Source organism: Microcaecilia unicolor, chromosome 1 (assembly GCF_901765095.1).
Source record: "Microcaecilia unicolor chromosome 1, aMicUni1.1, whole genome shotgun sequence".
In the NCBI taxonomy this organism is placed as follows: Eukaryota; Metazoa; Chordata; class Amphibia; order Gymnophiona; family Siphonopidae; genus Microcaecilia; species Microcaecilia unicolor.
The window spans coordinates 600,078,780-600,096,587 of NC_044031.1; the positions used below are offsets into that span (position 1 = coordinate 600,078,780).

Sequence of the window (17,808 nt, forward strand, 5' to 3'; positions counted from 1 at the left end):
TAAACAAACATTCTGCTAAAAACATTTTAGACTTCTTTTTGATCTATATAAGAAGTGGCCACATTTTTCACACCACTTTTAGCCCACGGTTTTGTTTACACAATTTGTTGTTGGTCTTCATTCCTTTCCAGAAATTAACATTTTGAACTAGAAATGCACCATTTCTAAACTGTGTGAAAATACTGATTCAGATCTGATGAACCAGCTTTTCAACCCCCTACTCAAGGAAAGTTACATGTGCTTATGTGTGCTCTTCTGTAAGTATGCACTTTTCTTTCATAGGACCAAATTCTATAAATGGTACCTAAAAAATTGGCACCAACCCCCCCCCCCCCCCCCATGATTAGTGCTATTCTATAAATCTCACCTAAAGTTAGGTGCAGTTTATAGAATACTCGTAGCATCTGTCCCTGCGACTAAAATTTAGGCACAACTGTTTACACTAACGAACACCTGGTGTAAATGCCTATACCTAACTTAGGTGAATCAGGCATATTCCATAAAAGTGTGCATAATTCTTAGGAACACCCATGACAAGCCCATACCCCATACCCCTCCCACGGCCATGCCCCTTTTGTGATCTGTGCATTAGAATTTATGCACACCACTTTACAGGATACACTTAGAAAGTTGCACACATAAATTCTAATTAGTGCTGATAATTGCTTGTTAATGATCAATTATTGGCACTGATTGGCTTGTTAAGCAACTACGTTTCACGTGCAAATCGTCTATGTGTGCTGATTTGCGTGTGCAGCTTTAGTTGCCATTTATAGAATGCAGGGGATAGTGTGTAGTTTGAATGTGGGCGTACACAGGGGCAGATTCTGGGCAGAGTATACATTTACACACTGTAGTGTATAGAATGCTATAAGCTACACACTTAAACTGGCACTTACCTGCACACACTTACATCAGCAGTACAGCTGACATAAGTGCTTGCGCCTAAGCCTATATATAGTGGGTTATGCTAGTATTCTCTAAAGATAAGGAGGTTCCTACTTTCCTTTATAAAACATGCGCCTATTAGGCACCCTCTGAGCACTTATAGATAGATAGGCACACAATTATTGAATTTCCCCTATGCAATTAACTCAATGCTATGTTAATATACATTAACTCTTTAGTTTCCATTAGTAAATGAGGTCCTTCTGGGGACAGGCAAATATCTCTTGCACCTGAATTTAACTCACTTTGAGCTACTCTATTTACTCAACTATAAGTCAAGAAATTTTGACTAAAAATATCACTTAAAAACAATGGGGTTGTCTTATTTATGAGGCTGACAATTTAGCACCCCCACAATCCTGTTGGCAGCTTGATCCTAGGGCCAGCACCTCTCTCTCCTTCCCTTCCATCTTCAGGGTCCAAAATTGCTCCCTCCCCTCCCTCCATTAGCCCTCGGGTTCAGAGTGTCAATGCCCAGCGCCCTAGCTGTGTACCTTCACATAGCTGCTGTAGAGCCACAGCAGTGCACAGCAGTCCTCCTAGGCTGCTTGCTTCTTGCCCTGAAGCACTCTTGATTTGTCCTGCCAAACAGGAAGTTGAGTCAGAGGGTGCGGGGTGAATCAGAGAGAGTTCTTTGTGGCAGGAAGCAAACAGCCTAGGAGGATCACTGCACTGCTGTGGATCTATAGCAGCTACTTTTGAAGCCATGGCCATGGCGGTTGGGATTGACACGCTGAACATGCGGGCTGGCGGAAGGAGGGGAGGGAGAGAGGGAGCAATTTTGGACATCAGAGATGGGATGGAGGGAGAGAGATGTGATGGCCCAGGTGAGGGCTAGAGGGAAGCCTCGACTTTATTTATTTATGTATTAGGATTTATTTACTGCCTTTTTGAAGGAATTCACTCATGGTGGTATAGTAAGAATAAGTCAAACATAAGCAATAGACAATTACAAAAAACAATACAAACTATGGCATAATATATTACTTACAATGTCAACACAACACATAATAGAACATTTTAATTGACAGCAAAGATGGAACATAAGTAAGAGAGTAAGAGGTGTTAGAAAGTAAGGTGACTAATTTAAAGAAAGATGCACATGAGGTCAGAGAGATGGTTAAATACTATCTTAGCTAGGGTAGGAGTGGATAAATATGTCCTGCTGCAGTATGTGCAGTTCGTGTCACTCCTTGTATGATTTATGCACGGTGACAGGAATTTTGACCAATTTTAGGCTTGAAACTGCCCTTGACTTATGCGTGGGATCAACCTGTAATTGAGTATATATGGTACCAATGAAAATAAATAAGTTACATTTCAGGTTCTTCCATGTCTGAGAGAGTTTACAATCTAAGACCCTGATTTACTAATATGCATTAACCTGTTGAATCCGAGTTATTTGCTTAGAGGCCCATTTATTAAACAACACTAGGGATTTAACACTTCATATTCGCTAACAACAAGTCACTACCTTAATAGTTAATATACCGCATACTAATTGACGCTCTAAATACCTACCATGGAAATTCCTATTAGATGTAGGAAATGTGTGGATTCTGCACCTTGCAGTTAATATTAAGGTCATTACTGTGTGTTAACTGCTGACAAAGGCAGAAAATGTGGTCCAATTAGCTACACTTTTAAAGTATAGCTAAGAACATTCTATGTTATCTGCTGTGCTGGTAATATGTGATAGTATCATTACTTTGCATTAACTATGCAGCTGTCTTTCTCAAAGTGCTGGAAACGCCACAACTGTTAACCAGAGGTTCTGCACGAAATGCACCAAACTTCAGCTGTTAGTGCATGTTAGATGCAAAACTTGAGTGCATCTTAGTAAATAGGTCCCTTTGACAATATTGGGTTTGCATTAAATCAGTTTAAAATGTATTACTATACCCAAAATGACAATACACATTAATACATCATGCCTTAAGTTTTTGTTTGAGACAACGGAGAGTGAAATGATATACTCAAGGTCATAAGTGTAGTGGGGGAAGCAGCATTTGAACTCTCGCTTCCTTGGTTCTTATCCCACTACTCTAGCCTCCAAATTATTTTGTACCTTTTTGCCTTACATTTGCTTGAAATTTAGATCTAGCTTCAGCATTCTGCATGTCAGCACACTTCATTTTCCGCAAGCAAATCTCACGTACACACCATTTCAATTTCAAACATATTTGCTCAAACATTTTCCATGTAGACATTGCACACAAAGCTCTGAAGCCGCATTGCCAAGTTAATGTGCAAATCAGCTCCAGCAGAATCTGGCAGAAAGTATGCTGACTAGTCCTGAAAGCTGCTATGCAAGATAAGAAGAGGTGTTTTGATATTCTATTTGAGGGAGACACGTGGAAAGACCTCCCAGAATTGTGATACACATACACCCTCTAGCTGCCAAGATTATAGGTGTGCTCAGCAGCCACTGCTCATTCTTTGGATTAAGGACATGGAATCTTGCTACTTTTAGGGACTCTCTGCCAGGTATTTGTAACCTGGACTGGTCACTGTTGGAAACAGTTCCAGGAAAATCCGCAAAAGCGGAGAACTCAAAGGTCCCACAAGAGATACACAAACAGACTTGAGATTTTTGGTGTTTAAAGCTTTCAAGAGAAATTGGAAAAGAGGCAACTTGGACAATTTTCTTCCATGGGAAGAGCAGAGACTTATTTTTGATTTACACAGCTTGATACCTCATGGTCTAAATAGTGGACTTCACTTTTGTCCTTTCTTATAAATACACCTGTTGTCCATTTTCACCTTTCATCATTACAGACCTAGATTTTGTTCAAGAGATTGCAGATATAACCTATGAGGACATACATATACATGTACATATATATTTGAGTGTATATAACACTATATTTACATATTTGAGTATAGATCATGTTTATCAATTCACTTTATTGAATGGTGATTTATGTACACATGCATATATGTACATATACACAGTCTGATTCTTCTGCGATGATGCATTTCCTGTTTCCGCGAGGGCGGGACACTGTGTGAGGGAAGGGAGAAGCTGTGTTGTCCTCTTCACTGTCTTCGCTGCGCCTGAAAGTAAAAGGGTTAAACACGCCGGGGGGGGGGGGGGGGGGGGAAGGGAGCTGAGGGAGGGCAGGGAGAATCTCTGGACATGGATGGGAGGGCAGGGGGAGAGAAGAGATGGCTGGAATTGGAGAGGAGGGCAGGGGGAGAAGAGATTGCTGAACAAGAGAGGAGGGGAGGGCAGGGGGAGAGAAGAGATTGCTGGACAGGACAGGAGGGGAGGGCAGGGGCAAATTTGCTGATATGGATGGATGGAGGAGAGGGGAGAATGGAGAGTTGCTGGATATGGATGGATGAAGGAGAGGGCAGGGGAGAATGGAGAGTTGCTGTCCATGGATGGATGAATGGGGGCAGGGGAGAGAGGAAATATGCTGGATGTGGGTGGATGGAGGAGAGGGCAGGGGAGAATGCAGAGTTCCTGGACATGGATGGGAGGGAAGGGCAGGGGAGAGAGGAGAATTGCTGAACATGGATGGTTGGAGGGGAGGGCAGGGGGGAGAGAAGAATTGCTGGACATGGATGGATGAATGGGGGCAGGGGAGAATGGAGAGTTCTTGGACATGGATGGAGGGGAGGGCAGGGGAGAGAGGAGAATTGCTGAACATGGATGGATGAATGGAGGGGGCAGAGGAGAGAGGAAATTTGTTGGATAAGGGTGGATGGAGGAGAGGGCAGGGGAGAATGGAGAGTTGCTGGACTTGGATGGATGGAGGGGAAGGAAGTCAGTAAGGAGATCCACGTGGATGGAGGGGAGGGAAGAGAGGAGAAATGCTGGGCATGGATGGAGTCTGCGTACTCTTTATCTTTTAAAAGATACTATAAATAAAAATCACAAAAAAAGAAAGATTAAAACAAAAAAAAAAACAAAGATAAAACAATCCGTATCTTATACCCCTGGAGCATATTACTCATTATACACCCTTCCCAATTATTACTTATCATGACAGAACATTTCTCCTAACGGTTCCCTTAAAAACATAATCGCCATTACATGATAACCTTGCTAGCGTCCTTTTCATTTGTGTGAGAAACGGGCCTTTTTTACTAGTAAACCATAAAATTTTGTCACCCTCTTATCTACCATCCATTTCTCCCTGTCTCTTATTCACCCAGCTCCCCCTGTTTCTCACCTAAGCCACCCCTCCCTCTGCCTGTGAGACTGCCATTGAAATGCCTTTGTGTTTCACTTATATACTGATGTTTGCCAACATTTGCTTATTTATAATCTGAAGAAGGAGGGTTACCTTCGAAAGATAATCAAACAATGTATTAAGCTAGTCCAATAAAAAAGTATCATCTTATTTTCTTGTCTATGTTTTGATTTATTTCTATTTATTAACCTACATTGGAAATCTTTGTTTTTCTTAAATTACTACATTACAGTATGAAAAAAAGTGTATCAATAGAAACTGAGTAATTATCCTATATAATAAAAAGCACCTCCAACATTCTGAAGCTGACTCCGTGGCAGTGAAGCTTTGAAGGGTTCGTGCTCCTGCTGTATCCATCTCCTGTACAGATGTCACGAACTTCCGGGTTCGTCAGAAACAGCACTGACCAATCACAGGATAGCAGCACGAGGCACAACCTCAATGTCTATAGCCTTCCCTTCCAGTTCGTTGCCTCAGAGTCCTGCCCTCGCGGAAAGAGGAAATGACGTCAGAAGGCGGGACTCTGAGGGAACGAAGTTGAAGGGAAGGCTACAAACGGGCAGGACTTTTAAAGACGCGGCCGCTTTGACGGGAGCGAGGAGACTCGATGGGTAGTTGGAGGGGGACAGGGGAGCGAGGAGAATCTCTGGGTGGCTGAAAGGGGAGCAGGGGAGAAAGGACAATTGCTGGGTGCCTGGAGGGGGGGGCAGGGGAGAGAGGAGAATCGCAGGTTGGCTGGAGGGGGGACAGGGGAAAGAGAAGAATCGCTGGGTGGCTGGAGGGGTGGCTGGAGGGGAGGCAGGGGAGATAGGAGAATCGCTGGGTGGCTGCAGGGGGGGCAGGGGAGATAGGACAATCGCTGGGTGGCTGGAGGGGGGCAGGGGAGAGAAGAGCATCGGTGGATGGCTGGAGGGGGGGCAAGGGTAAAAGGAGAATCGGTGGATGGCTGGAAGGGGGCAAGGGAAAAAGAAGAATCACTGGGTGGCTGGAGGGGGGGCAGGGGAGAGAGGAGAATCGCTGGGTGGCTGGAGGAGGGGCAGGGGACAGAGGAGACACACTCGCACCCAGCAGTCTCACTCTCTCTCTATCACATTCACACACTCGCACATTCACTCTCTCTCTCTCTCTCACACACAGTCACTCTCACACACACTCTCGCAAACATACACACTCCGAGAAAAACCTTGCTAGTGCCAGTTTCATTTGTGTCAGAAACGGGCCTGTTTTACTAGTATCTATATATACATACACATACATACATTGGAAGTCTTTGTTTTTCTTAAATTACTACATTATAGTATGAAAAAAGTATATATATATATATATATATATATATATGGATTTCACTGTTAAACTCTTTCAGGAAGTTCAAACATGTGAGACTTTAAATTTTACAAGAAAACTAACAAACATCTCTCTCTCTCTCTCTTTGTCCAAATGCACTTGATCAACAGGTACAGTGCTCATCATTGAAATATTGTGCTTTGCAGTAGCAGCCTTGGACTATGGCACCAAGAAAATAGATAGGACTACCAGAGTTCTGTATGGCTGCTTGTAGTGAACCAAGGGTCTGTGTAGCCAATATCAGTATTCCAAAAGTCACTATGCTGCAAGGTAGCCAAACATTTTAGTGTAATACTTACAGGTAACCCTGGGGGCCCTTCTCTGCCTGGAAGACCAAGTTCTCCTACCGGCCCCTAATTAAAAGAAATGATAATTCCTGTTGGAAAGATCTTCCTGGGTGACAAATTTATTTTGAGCTTGCTGATTTAAGTTAACTCTGTTTAATACTGCTTGCTGAGAATTGCTGTTTATAGACAGAAGGATAAGCTGCTAAATAGTTCTTTATAGGGACACAGTTAACACCTGAACTGATAAAAGTATAACAAATAAGGAGGGTAGTTTTCAAAGCTATTTACCCACATAAACAGTGATTTAACGTGCACAAATTGTCCTTTTGAAAACTGTCCTCCCTCAATATGATTAATAATATACATGGGACAAAATTCTATAAATGGCACCAACCCCCCCCCCCCCCCCCGCACTAAACGCTATTCTATAAACAGTGGTCAAAGTTAGGTGCCGTTTATAAAACAGCACTTAATGCCAGGACCTGCACCCACCTTTAGACGCGAGGACTTACACTGACGAAACCCTGGTATAAATCCTCACGCCTAAATTAGGCGCAGATCCTCCTTCTATAACAGTGCGCTTAAATTGCAGGAATGTCCCTGATCTGCCCATGACCTTCCCATGGCTGTGCCCCTTTTTTGGGGTCATGTGTAAATATGCACATATAAATTTCAATTAGTTCCAATTAGAACTGATAATTATTAGGGCCCAATTATCAGCACTGATTGGCTCATTATTCAATGAAATTCTGTGAACAAATTGGGTGCGTGCCGAAATTTGCCCCCACAATTCTGAGTGCCATATATAGAATTCAGGAGATGATGTTCATACAGTACATATATTTCAGTTGCATTTAGGATAGGCGGTGCTGGAGGTGTGTTTGGGTGTTACTATAAAAAGCCATAAGTAGATTGTATTTTAAGCCTTTATTTAATAAATAAGTCAGCTCCTACTGCCTTCTTAATGTTTGCCCTATAAATGTTATTAGTTTGGCCCTTAGTACATTTTATTAGTTGGATACAATTTCATATGGCAGTGGGCACTTTTCCTGTTTATTGGGTGAAAATAATTATTATGCCTATAATAAAGAATCAGAAGGAATCTTATCAGTTACTTTCTAATTATAGACCAGTGGCTTCCATCCCAGGTTGGATGCATAACAATTGGGGCATTATCTGGATCTACATGGTGTGTTGCATCACTCTCAATCAGGATTTAGATCAGCACATAGTACAGAAACTGTGATAGGTTCTCCATTGGATCAGGCTAGATCTTTACTTAGTGAGGAAAAATGTGCCTTGGTGCTGAAGTTTGATCTGTCCACGGCATTCAACCTGGTGGATCATACAATTTAATCTGAATTCTGGAAAATATAGACATTACAGGGATTGTGCTCAGTTGGTATTCATCTTTTTAAACAGTTAGATGCTGTGGAGGGGCATAATTGAACGGGGCGCCCAAGTTTTCCTGGGGCCGTCCTCGCAGGATGGCTCCATGAAGGGGCGGGGAAACCCATATTATCGAAACAAGATGGGTGGCCATCTTTCGTTTCGACAATACAGTTGACCTTAGAGATGGTTGTCCCCGGTTTTCAGCGATAATGGAAACCAAGGACACCCATCTCAGAAACGACCAAATCCAAGCCATTTGGTCGTGGGAGGAGCCAGCATTCGTAGTGCACTGGTCCCCCTCACATGCAAGGACACCAACTGGCCACCCTAGGGGGCACTGCAGTGGACATCAGAAATTGCTACCAGGTGTATAGCTCCCTTAACTTGTGTGCTGAGCCCCCCAAACCCCCCAAAAAACACATTCCCCACAACTGTACACCACTATCATAGCCCTTACGGGTGAAGGGAGGCACCTACATGTGGGTACAGTGGGTTTCTGGTGGACTTTGAAGGGCTCACATTTATCAGCACAAGTGTAACAGGTGGGGTGGGGGTGGGTGGGCCTGGGTCCGCCTGCCTGAAGTGCACTGCATCCACTAAAACTGCTCCAGGGACCTGCATACTGCTGTCATGGAGCTGGGTATGAATTTGAGGCTGGCAAAAAATGTTTTTAAAGTTTTTTTTTAGGGTGGGAGGGGGTTGGTGACTACTGGGGGAGTAAGGGGAGGTCATCCCCGATGCCCTCCGGTGGTCATCTGGTCAGTTCGGGCACCTTTTTGAGGCTTGGTTGCAAGAAAAAATGGACCAAGTAAAGTCGCCCAAGTGCTCATCAGGGACGCCCTTCTTTTTTCCATTATCGGCCGAGGACGCCCATCTCTTAATCATGCCCCTGTCCCGCCTTCGCTATGCTGCCAACACGCTCCCGTGAACTTTGGTTGACCCCTTGACAGAAAGCAGTTGAGGGTGCCCAAAATCGGCTTTCGATTATGCCGATTTGGGTGACCCTGAGAGAAGGACGCCCATCTTCCGATTTGTGTCGGAAGATAGGCGCCCTTCTTTTTCAAAAATAAGCCTGATAGAGTTAAAATGAAAGATACTCTTTCAAATAAGTGATCTAATCCTTGTGATGTGGCACAAGGCTCTCCACTCTTCCCTGTTTTATTTAATGTTTTTATTCATTCATTGGAATACTAGTAGAAAATCAGGGTTATATAACATACAGTTATGCTGATTACATTACGGTTCTAGTACCTATTGGTTTAAATCTAGTTGACAAGTTGGATACAATATCAAGCTGTATATCATTGTGAGGGAGTGAGTGACATAGTAGCAGGTATCCCTAGAAACACTACCTCACTGAGGTTACAGTTCAGCCACCTTTCAGCAGGTGGCATTAGTCTGCTTAGACTAAGGCTATCAGAGGGGTAGGGGTCAGGCCAGGAGGGTGTTAAATGTCCTGAGTCTGTGTGAGAGAGGGCATGATACAGAGGTTTCAGAGAAAGAGAGAGAGAGAGCAGAAACCTGAGTGCAGAGGACTCCCTGAATCCAGTAATTGCCAGGTCACACTTCAGTGAGGTAGGAGAAGTTTCCTTGAACCTCAGAGCTAAGAGAGTGAATGTTAACTAACCCGGTGAAGTGTATAAGAGAGAGACTACAAGAACCTAATTTAAGAAGAAGTGACTGTATATTATCCTATGAAGCCTTTGTCTGGGACAAGGTGCAGGAATCCTGAACCAAGTGGGAAATGTAGTATTTATTGAAATGTGGAACCTGTCAGGGACAAGGATCTAGCGTTATGTTTAAGAGCAGGGGCGTAGCCAGACAACAGATTTTGGGTGGGCCTGGGCAAGAATTGGGTGGGCACCAAGTGTTCTCCCCCCCTCCAAAAAAAATTATCTCAGCCAGTGGGAAAACGCTTCTTTCCACCTTGGCAGCAAGCATGCACTGAAAACTGAGCATGCACAGGTGCCGGTGTTGTGGAGAGTAGCATGTTCGTTACCATCAGGGGGAAATCTTCAGCTGGCAGAGCTTGGGATTCTCACCAGTTACTACTAAACATGTGCTACTGTTGGATGGGCCCGAGCCATAAATGTTTAAGAGACTTTACAGAGTGAAAGGCCTTTGAGGAAACAGGCCTGTTTATTCCCCTTTTTGTACAGAATAAAGCCTTTCCTTTTGACATTGCACTGCCCTCTGTCTGTATTTTATGAGGGCTCCGTGCCTTGCTGTGGCTCACACAATCACATATGGTGGCAGCTTGGGGATTTTTTTGTGTCTCTGAAGAAGAGACAGCCCACATATCTTCAGGGATTGGAGCCTCATTACAGCTCGGGGTGGGGGGGTGGGGGTCTGTATAAAGGCCAAAGAGAGTAGCTCTGCTTTAGAGAGCTAAAGAAATAAGAGTTAGTAAGCATTGGACAAGCAGGTTTTCTTTTCTTTGGGGTTTTGGGAAAGCGTACAGTGCTGTAGTACAGCAAGTAAACTCTGGTATGGAGTGTACTGGAAGACTGGCGATGGGCCAGAGAAGTGCAGTAGAGTGTGTCTGGGATGTTGTACAAGCCATACCTAGCCAGGAGAGTTGGCAAGGTGGAAGAGATGGGATGAAAAAAGGGGTTTAATGTGTGAAAGCATTGGGAGCTGTTCACTGTTAAAGCACAGAGTGAAAGAAAGTGTGGCGTAGCTTCAGATTGAGCTGCAAAGAGCAGAATGCTGGATGCTTGATTGAGCTGGAGTCCGCACATGAGAGTAATCAGCAGAAGCTGGCCAGAAACAGAGAAACCTTCTGTAGGTAAGTGAATGTAAGATTGTAGCTGGGGCTGGAGCAGCCAGGAAAGCTGATCCAGACTCCAGCAGTGGAGCTGGAACTGGAGCTGCTGTTTTGCTATTGAGAAGTAGAACTGCTGCTAGAGAAGCTGCAGCTGGAGCGGTTCCGGAACTTGCTTTGGAATGGAAGTTACAGCCAGAGCTGGAGCTAGGTGTCCTCAAACAAGGTCTGCTCCTGAATAAACAGCAGACCACAGGGAGTGAGAGACTCCAGCTGTAGGCTGAGAATAGAAGCTGCTACATTGTAAGCTGCAACTGGAGTAGTTGTTCCAATCCAGTACTCCAGCATATACTGGTGGGGGACCAGTGAGTGTGCCTTAAGGACTGAAGAAGTAAAACTCCACAATGGGCATTTGGGACCAGGAGTGAGAATAAACCTGGTTAGCCCTGCAGAAACTCAAAGGACTACTGGCCTTGGCAATGGGGACACGGCTGAGGAACAGGGAAAGGCCAAAAAGAGGGCCTGAAACAGTCACAAAGGGTGACTGGCAGACAGCCTACTGGGGTAGCCAAAAAGGCCCCAGGAGGAAGGAAGATAAAGGAGTCTCCATAGGGGAGCAAGTTAAGTGGCCTGCCAAAAGTCAAAGGGCTTAAGGAGGTTAAGTGCCCTGAGAAAGGCAGGAAGCCAGAAGCTAGACAAGTGGCTGGGCAGCAAGTGAAAGTGATGCCTGGGCAAAGGAGTGAATTGCAACTCAAGTCCAGAAGCCCCACAAAGGAAAAGGGGACCTGTTATGTGCCTGTCTCATGTACAGCCAAAGAGGAGGAAGGAAGTCAACTACTGTAGTCTAAAGGGGACTGAAGACCTTGATTGGTTGTTTGCCATGGTGTCTCAGCCAGGTGAAGAGACAGAATCCCTTGAGAATCACCTGGTAGAAATTCAGGGCCTATCTCAGGATCCAGCTAGCGAGCTGGAGGAGGCCGGCCGCTATATTAAAATGCTGGCAGATGAACTGAAGCAAGCATTGAGTGTGACCTACTACAAATTCTTGGTAATCATTGTGAGAATCTACTATATTGGCATTCATAAAACTATCCCCTAAATGTCACCCCCTCCTATATGCAAATCTAGGCCTTTGATTTAATTGCGGGTAGTACTGCAGCACGGACCAATGCTTACATATCAATTTTTTAACCTCAAAAATTGTAAGTGAATATGGTAATACTCATGCTAATTCCTTATTGTCACTTTTCTGCCTTGGCTTTGATGAAATGAACCACATCCTGTTTGCATTCAATGCTCTTTTATACGATGGTTCACTAGGAATCATCAAATTCAAGATTTAAAATTAGTAGTGCTAATACAGATCCATCACCCAAGGGGTGAGAATGTAGCACAAATCCTAATGCAGAAAGAGTACAGACTAATTTTTGAGTGGAATACAATATCCCCCGGGGGTCTGAATGAGGACATTGATTGGTTTGCTTTATAATGACGTAAACCAGGATTTCCCGGGCTTCAGATTGAAAATGACTCAGTGTCCTAATGGCTTTCAGTCACCACCTTGAAGAAATGTAGTACCATTCCTGCTGTGAGTTCTAGGGAGATTTGTTCATGAAAATGTTTTGGATTACTCTTAGAAGCTCTAATATTAGAATTTCTTTCAGTTTCCTCTGAAGAAGCCACTTAGGTGGTGAAACTTGAATCTGCGTCGGAATTTTGGTACTGAATAATTGAGCCAATTGAAAAAATAAAACACAAAGGACAGCCAGATCTATTGGCACACAGCCTTTATAATAAAAGCTATGGTGAAGATTGGAAAGAAGCGAATGGTGGTCTCTGTGACAGAGATTGAGGAGAACAAGATAAGTTATTCTGGGGCCCTTATACAAAGCTGCGGCAAAAAGTGGCCTGCGGCAGTGTAGGCGCATGTTTTGGGTGCAAGCCGAGCCAGTTTTTACTGCATCTGCAAAAACGGGCTTTTTTTAAAGGGATGGAAAAAGGGCATGCGGTAAAACTGAAACCAGCGTACACCTAAACCTGGCCTGAGCCCTTAATGCCACCCATTGATCTAGTGGTAAGGACTGGTCGGCACGCACCAACTGCCGATTACTGCTGGTAAAGCTGCGCATGGGAGGAAATAAATAAATCATCCAGGCCTTATGAGCGCACAGCAAATCTGAAATTACCGCCAGGGGGGCACAGTAGCCTGGTGGTAGTCTCATTTTGGCATGTGTGTAGAGCCTAGCAGGCCTTTGTAAAAGGGCTCCTTTATTATTTTTTTTTGATTTATCAGTATAAAGACTTCATGATTGTGACTGGCAAAGCTTATGTGTGATGGTAGATACTAGTGGCTGTATGACGTGGTACATTCACATTTAAGCTGGTCAAGTTTAGTTTCTCAGCACATTACAGTATTTATAATCAGGCTTAAAGGGTTTATTTAGAAAGAATCTGGTTTGATATTATTTGAGTGAATTGTATACCAGATGGAAATTGGAGAATTATACTCCCAGATATTAGTATAATACCAAAAAATTGGAGCCACTTCACAACCCTAACATAAACACAGCTGAGATGCATATAAACAGGCCACTAGGACAATCAGCAAATCTATGCTCAGTCAAGCATATTTTGCACCAAAGAAGCAGCTAGCAAATGGCTTTCCAGGCCCATTTTTAACATTTGGGACGGAGATACTATTTCAAAATAACAATGACTTACTGGTTCCCCAGGAGGCCCAGATTTTCCATCTTTGCCGTTCTTTCCATCAATGCCCTGTAAATAAAATACACACATATTAGCTTCCTTCAGAAGAGTATGTGATGTCCCCCTCTCTGTATGATCTGAATAGGTCTATATCTTGAGTTTTTATAATAAAAAATGTAAACTCCATTTTGTAGTGTAAGAGAGTGTGTGTATGTGTGTGCGTGTGTGTGTGAAGTAATTTGGGAACGACATGAACCTCCCTAATTTCATGATTTTTCATATGTTGTTAATAACATGCAGTATTCTGAAAAGTATGCACGTGTGTGTTTGTGTGTTTATGTATGTGCACACACATCTATATCTACAAATATATATCTGTCTATCTATATATAAACACACATGTCAATACTTTCAGAAGAGTGTGCACTATTTACGACATACAGAAAATCATGCATACTTTTTATTTATTTACTTTTAAGGCTCAGAGTAAGACAGGGTGCCAAAATATTGTGTGCCAAACGTGAATTCCATAATGGCAATTCAGTATTTGTGCACCAACATTTAGGTGTCACCATTTATACCATGTCAATAGCGTAAATAACTTTATTCTATAAAATCAGTGTGTAAGTGCTAGGCAGGCCCCTGCCCTCCCCCCCATTGCATGCCCCGTCCTTGCAATTGCATGCTAACTTTATAGAATAATGAATAAGTGCAGCTATGCACATAAGGGCAAATTAGTGCCAATCAACTGAAATTAACAGCAACTATTGATTGTTAGCGCCAGATATGGCCCAGTTAATAATGTTACATGAATACCTGGTAGTATTCTATAACCTACATGTGCAAAACTGAGTACAGGACATGTAAATTTGCATACGAGATTATAGAAGGAGAGGGTTAGGAGACAATTTTACAACTTGGCGCCTCAACTTGTTGGGCAGACTGGATGGACCGTGCAGGTCTTTTTCTGCCGTCATCTACTATGTTACTATGTAAGTCAGGTCTGCTGATGCTAAGTGCCAATTGTATAACAGCAGCTGTGCACCAAAATGCCAGTATAGTATACTACTGTAAACCTGAATTAGTGCACCTAAATTTAGGCATGACCATTTACAGTATACCAGCTCTATGGCAGGTGTAAAAGGGTCTAACTTATTTCATAAATTACATACCTAAATTGGAGACACGCCCACAGCCTGTCCATGCACCGCCCACATATATACCCCTCTTACAGTTACACGCTATGGCCCTTATTCTACAAAGCTTATGCTCCTAAATTTAGGAGTGTAATTTATGCTCCTAAATGTATGTAGGAGCATAGATTATGCTCAATTTAGGAGCATAAATTTAGGAGTGTAAATTTTAGAAGCATATATTTAGGAGCATAAACTTTGTAGAATAAAGCCCTATATCACTTAGGCACAAACTTATAAAATAGTGCCTAACGCATTTACATGCATACGTTTCTTTTATTAGGGGCTTTCCATCTGATCCATTAGATGAGCCTTTTCTAAAATACCTGCAGGCGGTAGTCCTGCCCCAAGCTTGCACCATTTCCGGGAGGGAAAGAAACCCCCTGGAAATGGCTTGCGTGGCAATAACCTGGCGGTAATCGGGCATCGCCACATGCTGCCAGGTTACCTACATGTTAGCGAGGGAGCCCTTATCACCACCTCAATGGGTGGCAGTAAGGGCTCCCTGTTGCACTGCCATGCAGTACGAGTGGTAAAAAGGGCCCTGGTGCGCAGGAAAAACAGCCCCCACTGCTAGTGCAGTGCCCTTTTTCCTGCAGCTTGGTAAAAGGATTCCTAAGCCTCATTGCTCCCTCCTGACAGAGACAGATAAGACACTTTTAACCCAATTACAGAGGAGAGCCTTGACAAAATTCTAAGAGACCTTCGATCAACTACCTGTTCCCTCAACCCCTGCCCTTCAAAGATAGTGAAGCAGGCAAGTATGGGCCTCATAGAAGGCACTACAAAAATTGTGAACACCTCTCTTTCTAATGGGCAGCTACCAACAGAATTAAAAAGGGCAGTGGTTCACCCTTTGCTAAAGAAAAACAACCTGGACTAGGACAAACTTGAAAGTTACGGGCCAGTATCCAACATCCCATTTCTATGGAAACTCATAGTTTAAAACTATGGTGCTGAGAGAGCTTGAACAGTTGGAACAGTCTATGGGGTACACTAAATTCAACACATCCAGTTTGGAAAGGCAGGTGATAACCACCCTGCGTGAAGACCTTAATATAGTGATCTGCAGGGCGAACAAAGGAGGGGCAGTGGTGATATGGGATAAATTGGATTACTTAAAAGAGGCATATTTGCAACTGAATAATGTCACCAACTATGTGGAAATACCGACTGACCCTTCCCTTTCAGTGGCAAAGTTGATATCGGATGTAACGCAAGAGGGGTGGAAACAAGGTTTCCTAATGGAGAGAGAATTGAAATTCTTTAACTACAATAAGCACAAGATTCTGGTATTTTATTTATTGCCTAAGATACACAAGCGCCTGGAACAACCTCCTGGGTGCTCCATTGTCTCAGCTAGAGATTCACTGCTGGAACGTTCGTGTAAATACATTGATAAACATTTACCACTACTACTACTACTTAGCATTTCTATAGCACTGCCAGGGTTACGCAGCGCTGTACAAGTTTTACATGGGGAAGGACAGTCCCTGCTCAGGAGAGCTTACAATCTAAAGGTTACAAACTATGTAGTCAGTGTAGGTAGCTTACAATCTAAAGGTTATACACGAAGTAGCTTACAATCTAGAGGTTACAAACTATGTAGTCAGTATAGGTAGCATGAATGGGGAAGGTGGTTAGGCGCCAAAGGCAAAGGAGAAGAGATAGGCTTTGAGTAAGGACTTGAAGATAGACAGGGAGGGCGCATGGCGTATGGGCTCGGGAAGTCTGTTCCAGGCATAAGGTGATGCGAGGCAGAAGTGTTTGCTTTCAATTAAATTATATCTTAAGGACACAACCCATTTTCTACAGGTTCTGCAAGAGGTGGGAGTAGGTTGTTCCCCCCATTGGACATTGGTAATTCTGGATGTTTGTTCATTGTACGCTAGCATACCACAGGAGGAAGCTCTGGAACTACTACTAGATTCATTAGAACAATGCCCTAATCCATATCTGGTTCCTACAAATTTTTTGGTCAAATTAAGTGATATAGCCATGAGTAAGAACTTTTTCATTTTTGACACTAAGTTTTTTCAACAGAAGTCGGGGATAGCGATGGGGGCAACTTTTGCCCCCACGGTAGCAAATCTATTTATGGCAATGTTCGAGGAGAAGTGGATCTATCCATCTATACACTTCCAGCATGTTCAGTGCTGGAAGCGTTTTATAGATGTTATCTTCTGTATTTGGATGGGCATGACAGAGATGTTGCAACAGTTTGTGGATTTCTTAAATCAATGTCACCCATAGATTAAATATGAAACAGTGAGTAATGAGCAGCACATTTCGTTTTTGGATGTATGGGTAGAGAAGAAGACGGATGGGTTCACAACCACGGTGTTTTCTAAACCCACAGATAGGAACTCCCTACTACATTTTTCAATTATGCATCCCCCTCATATGAAAAATATCCCATTTGCCCAGTTCCTATGATATCGGAGACTTTGTTCATTGGATCATGAGTTTAAAAGCTGTACCAGTACATTAAGTCACAAATTGATCCAGCGGGGATATCCCCACCATCTAGTAAAGAAGGCAGCAAAAAGGGCATGGCACAATCCGAGGGAGTTGCTTTTACAATATAAAGCAGTTCAACAACAGGAAGATAGACTACCTTTTGTGATCAAATATAATGCAAACACCACCAGGTTGAGTAAAGTGGTGAGGAGACACTTTGATTTATTGAAAACACATCCCGCTTTGTCGAAATCTAACATCTTGTTTTCCTACCAGAGAGGTTGTAACTTGGGTGACCTCTTAATTCCTAACGATGTTTGATCCCCAAGGAAAGGACACACAGAAGTGGGTTCCCACAAGAAATGTGGCCACTGTTCAGTGTGTCAGATTATGGAGGAAGGGAGCGTCTTTACTCATCCCAAAACAAGAAAGAAATGTATTCTGAAATCCAATACAAGCTGCAAATCAGTGGGGGTGCCCCTGTGACCTATTATATATTGGGCAGACCACGA

General features: G+C 43.3%; 1 protein-coding gene across 1 annotated transcript in view; it reads right to left on the reverse strand.

The window, feature by feature from the left end:
* COL22A1 (collagen type XXII alpha 1 chain) overlaps positions 1–17,808 on the reverse strand; it is a 743,309-nt gene that overhangs the window by 66,812 nt on the left and 658,689 nt on the right. The window contains exons 51-52 of the mRNA XM_030219538.1: positions 13,659–13,712; positions 6,794–6,847 (exon numbers count right to left, since the gene is read on the reverse strand). Of these exons, the coding sequence (XP_030075398.1) occupies positions 6,794–6,847; positions 13,659–13,712 (108 nt within the window). The remainder of the gene's footprint in view (positions 1–6,793; positions 6,848–13,658; positions 13,713–17,808) is intronic.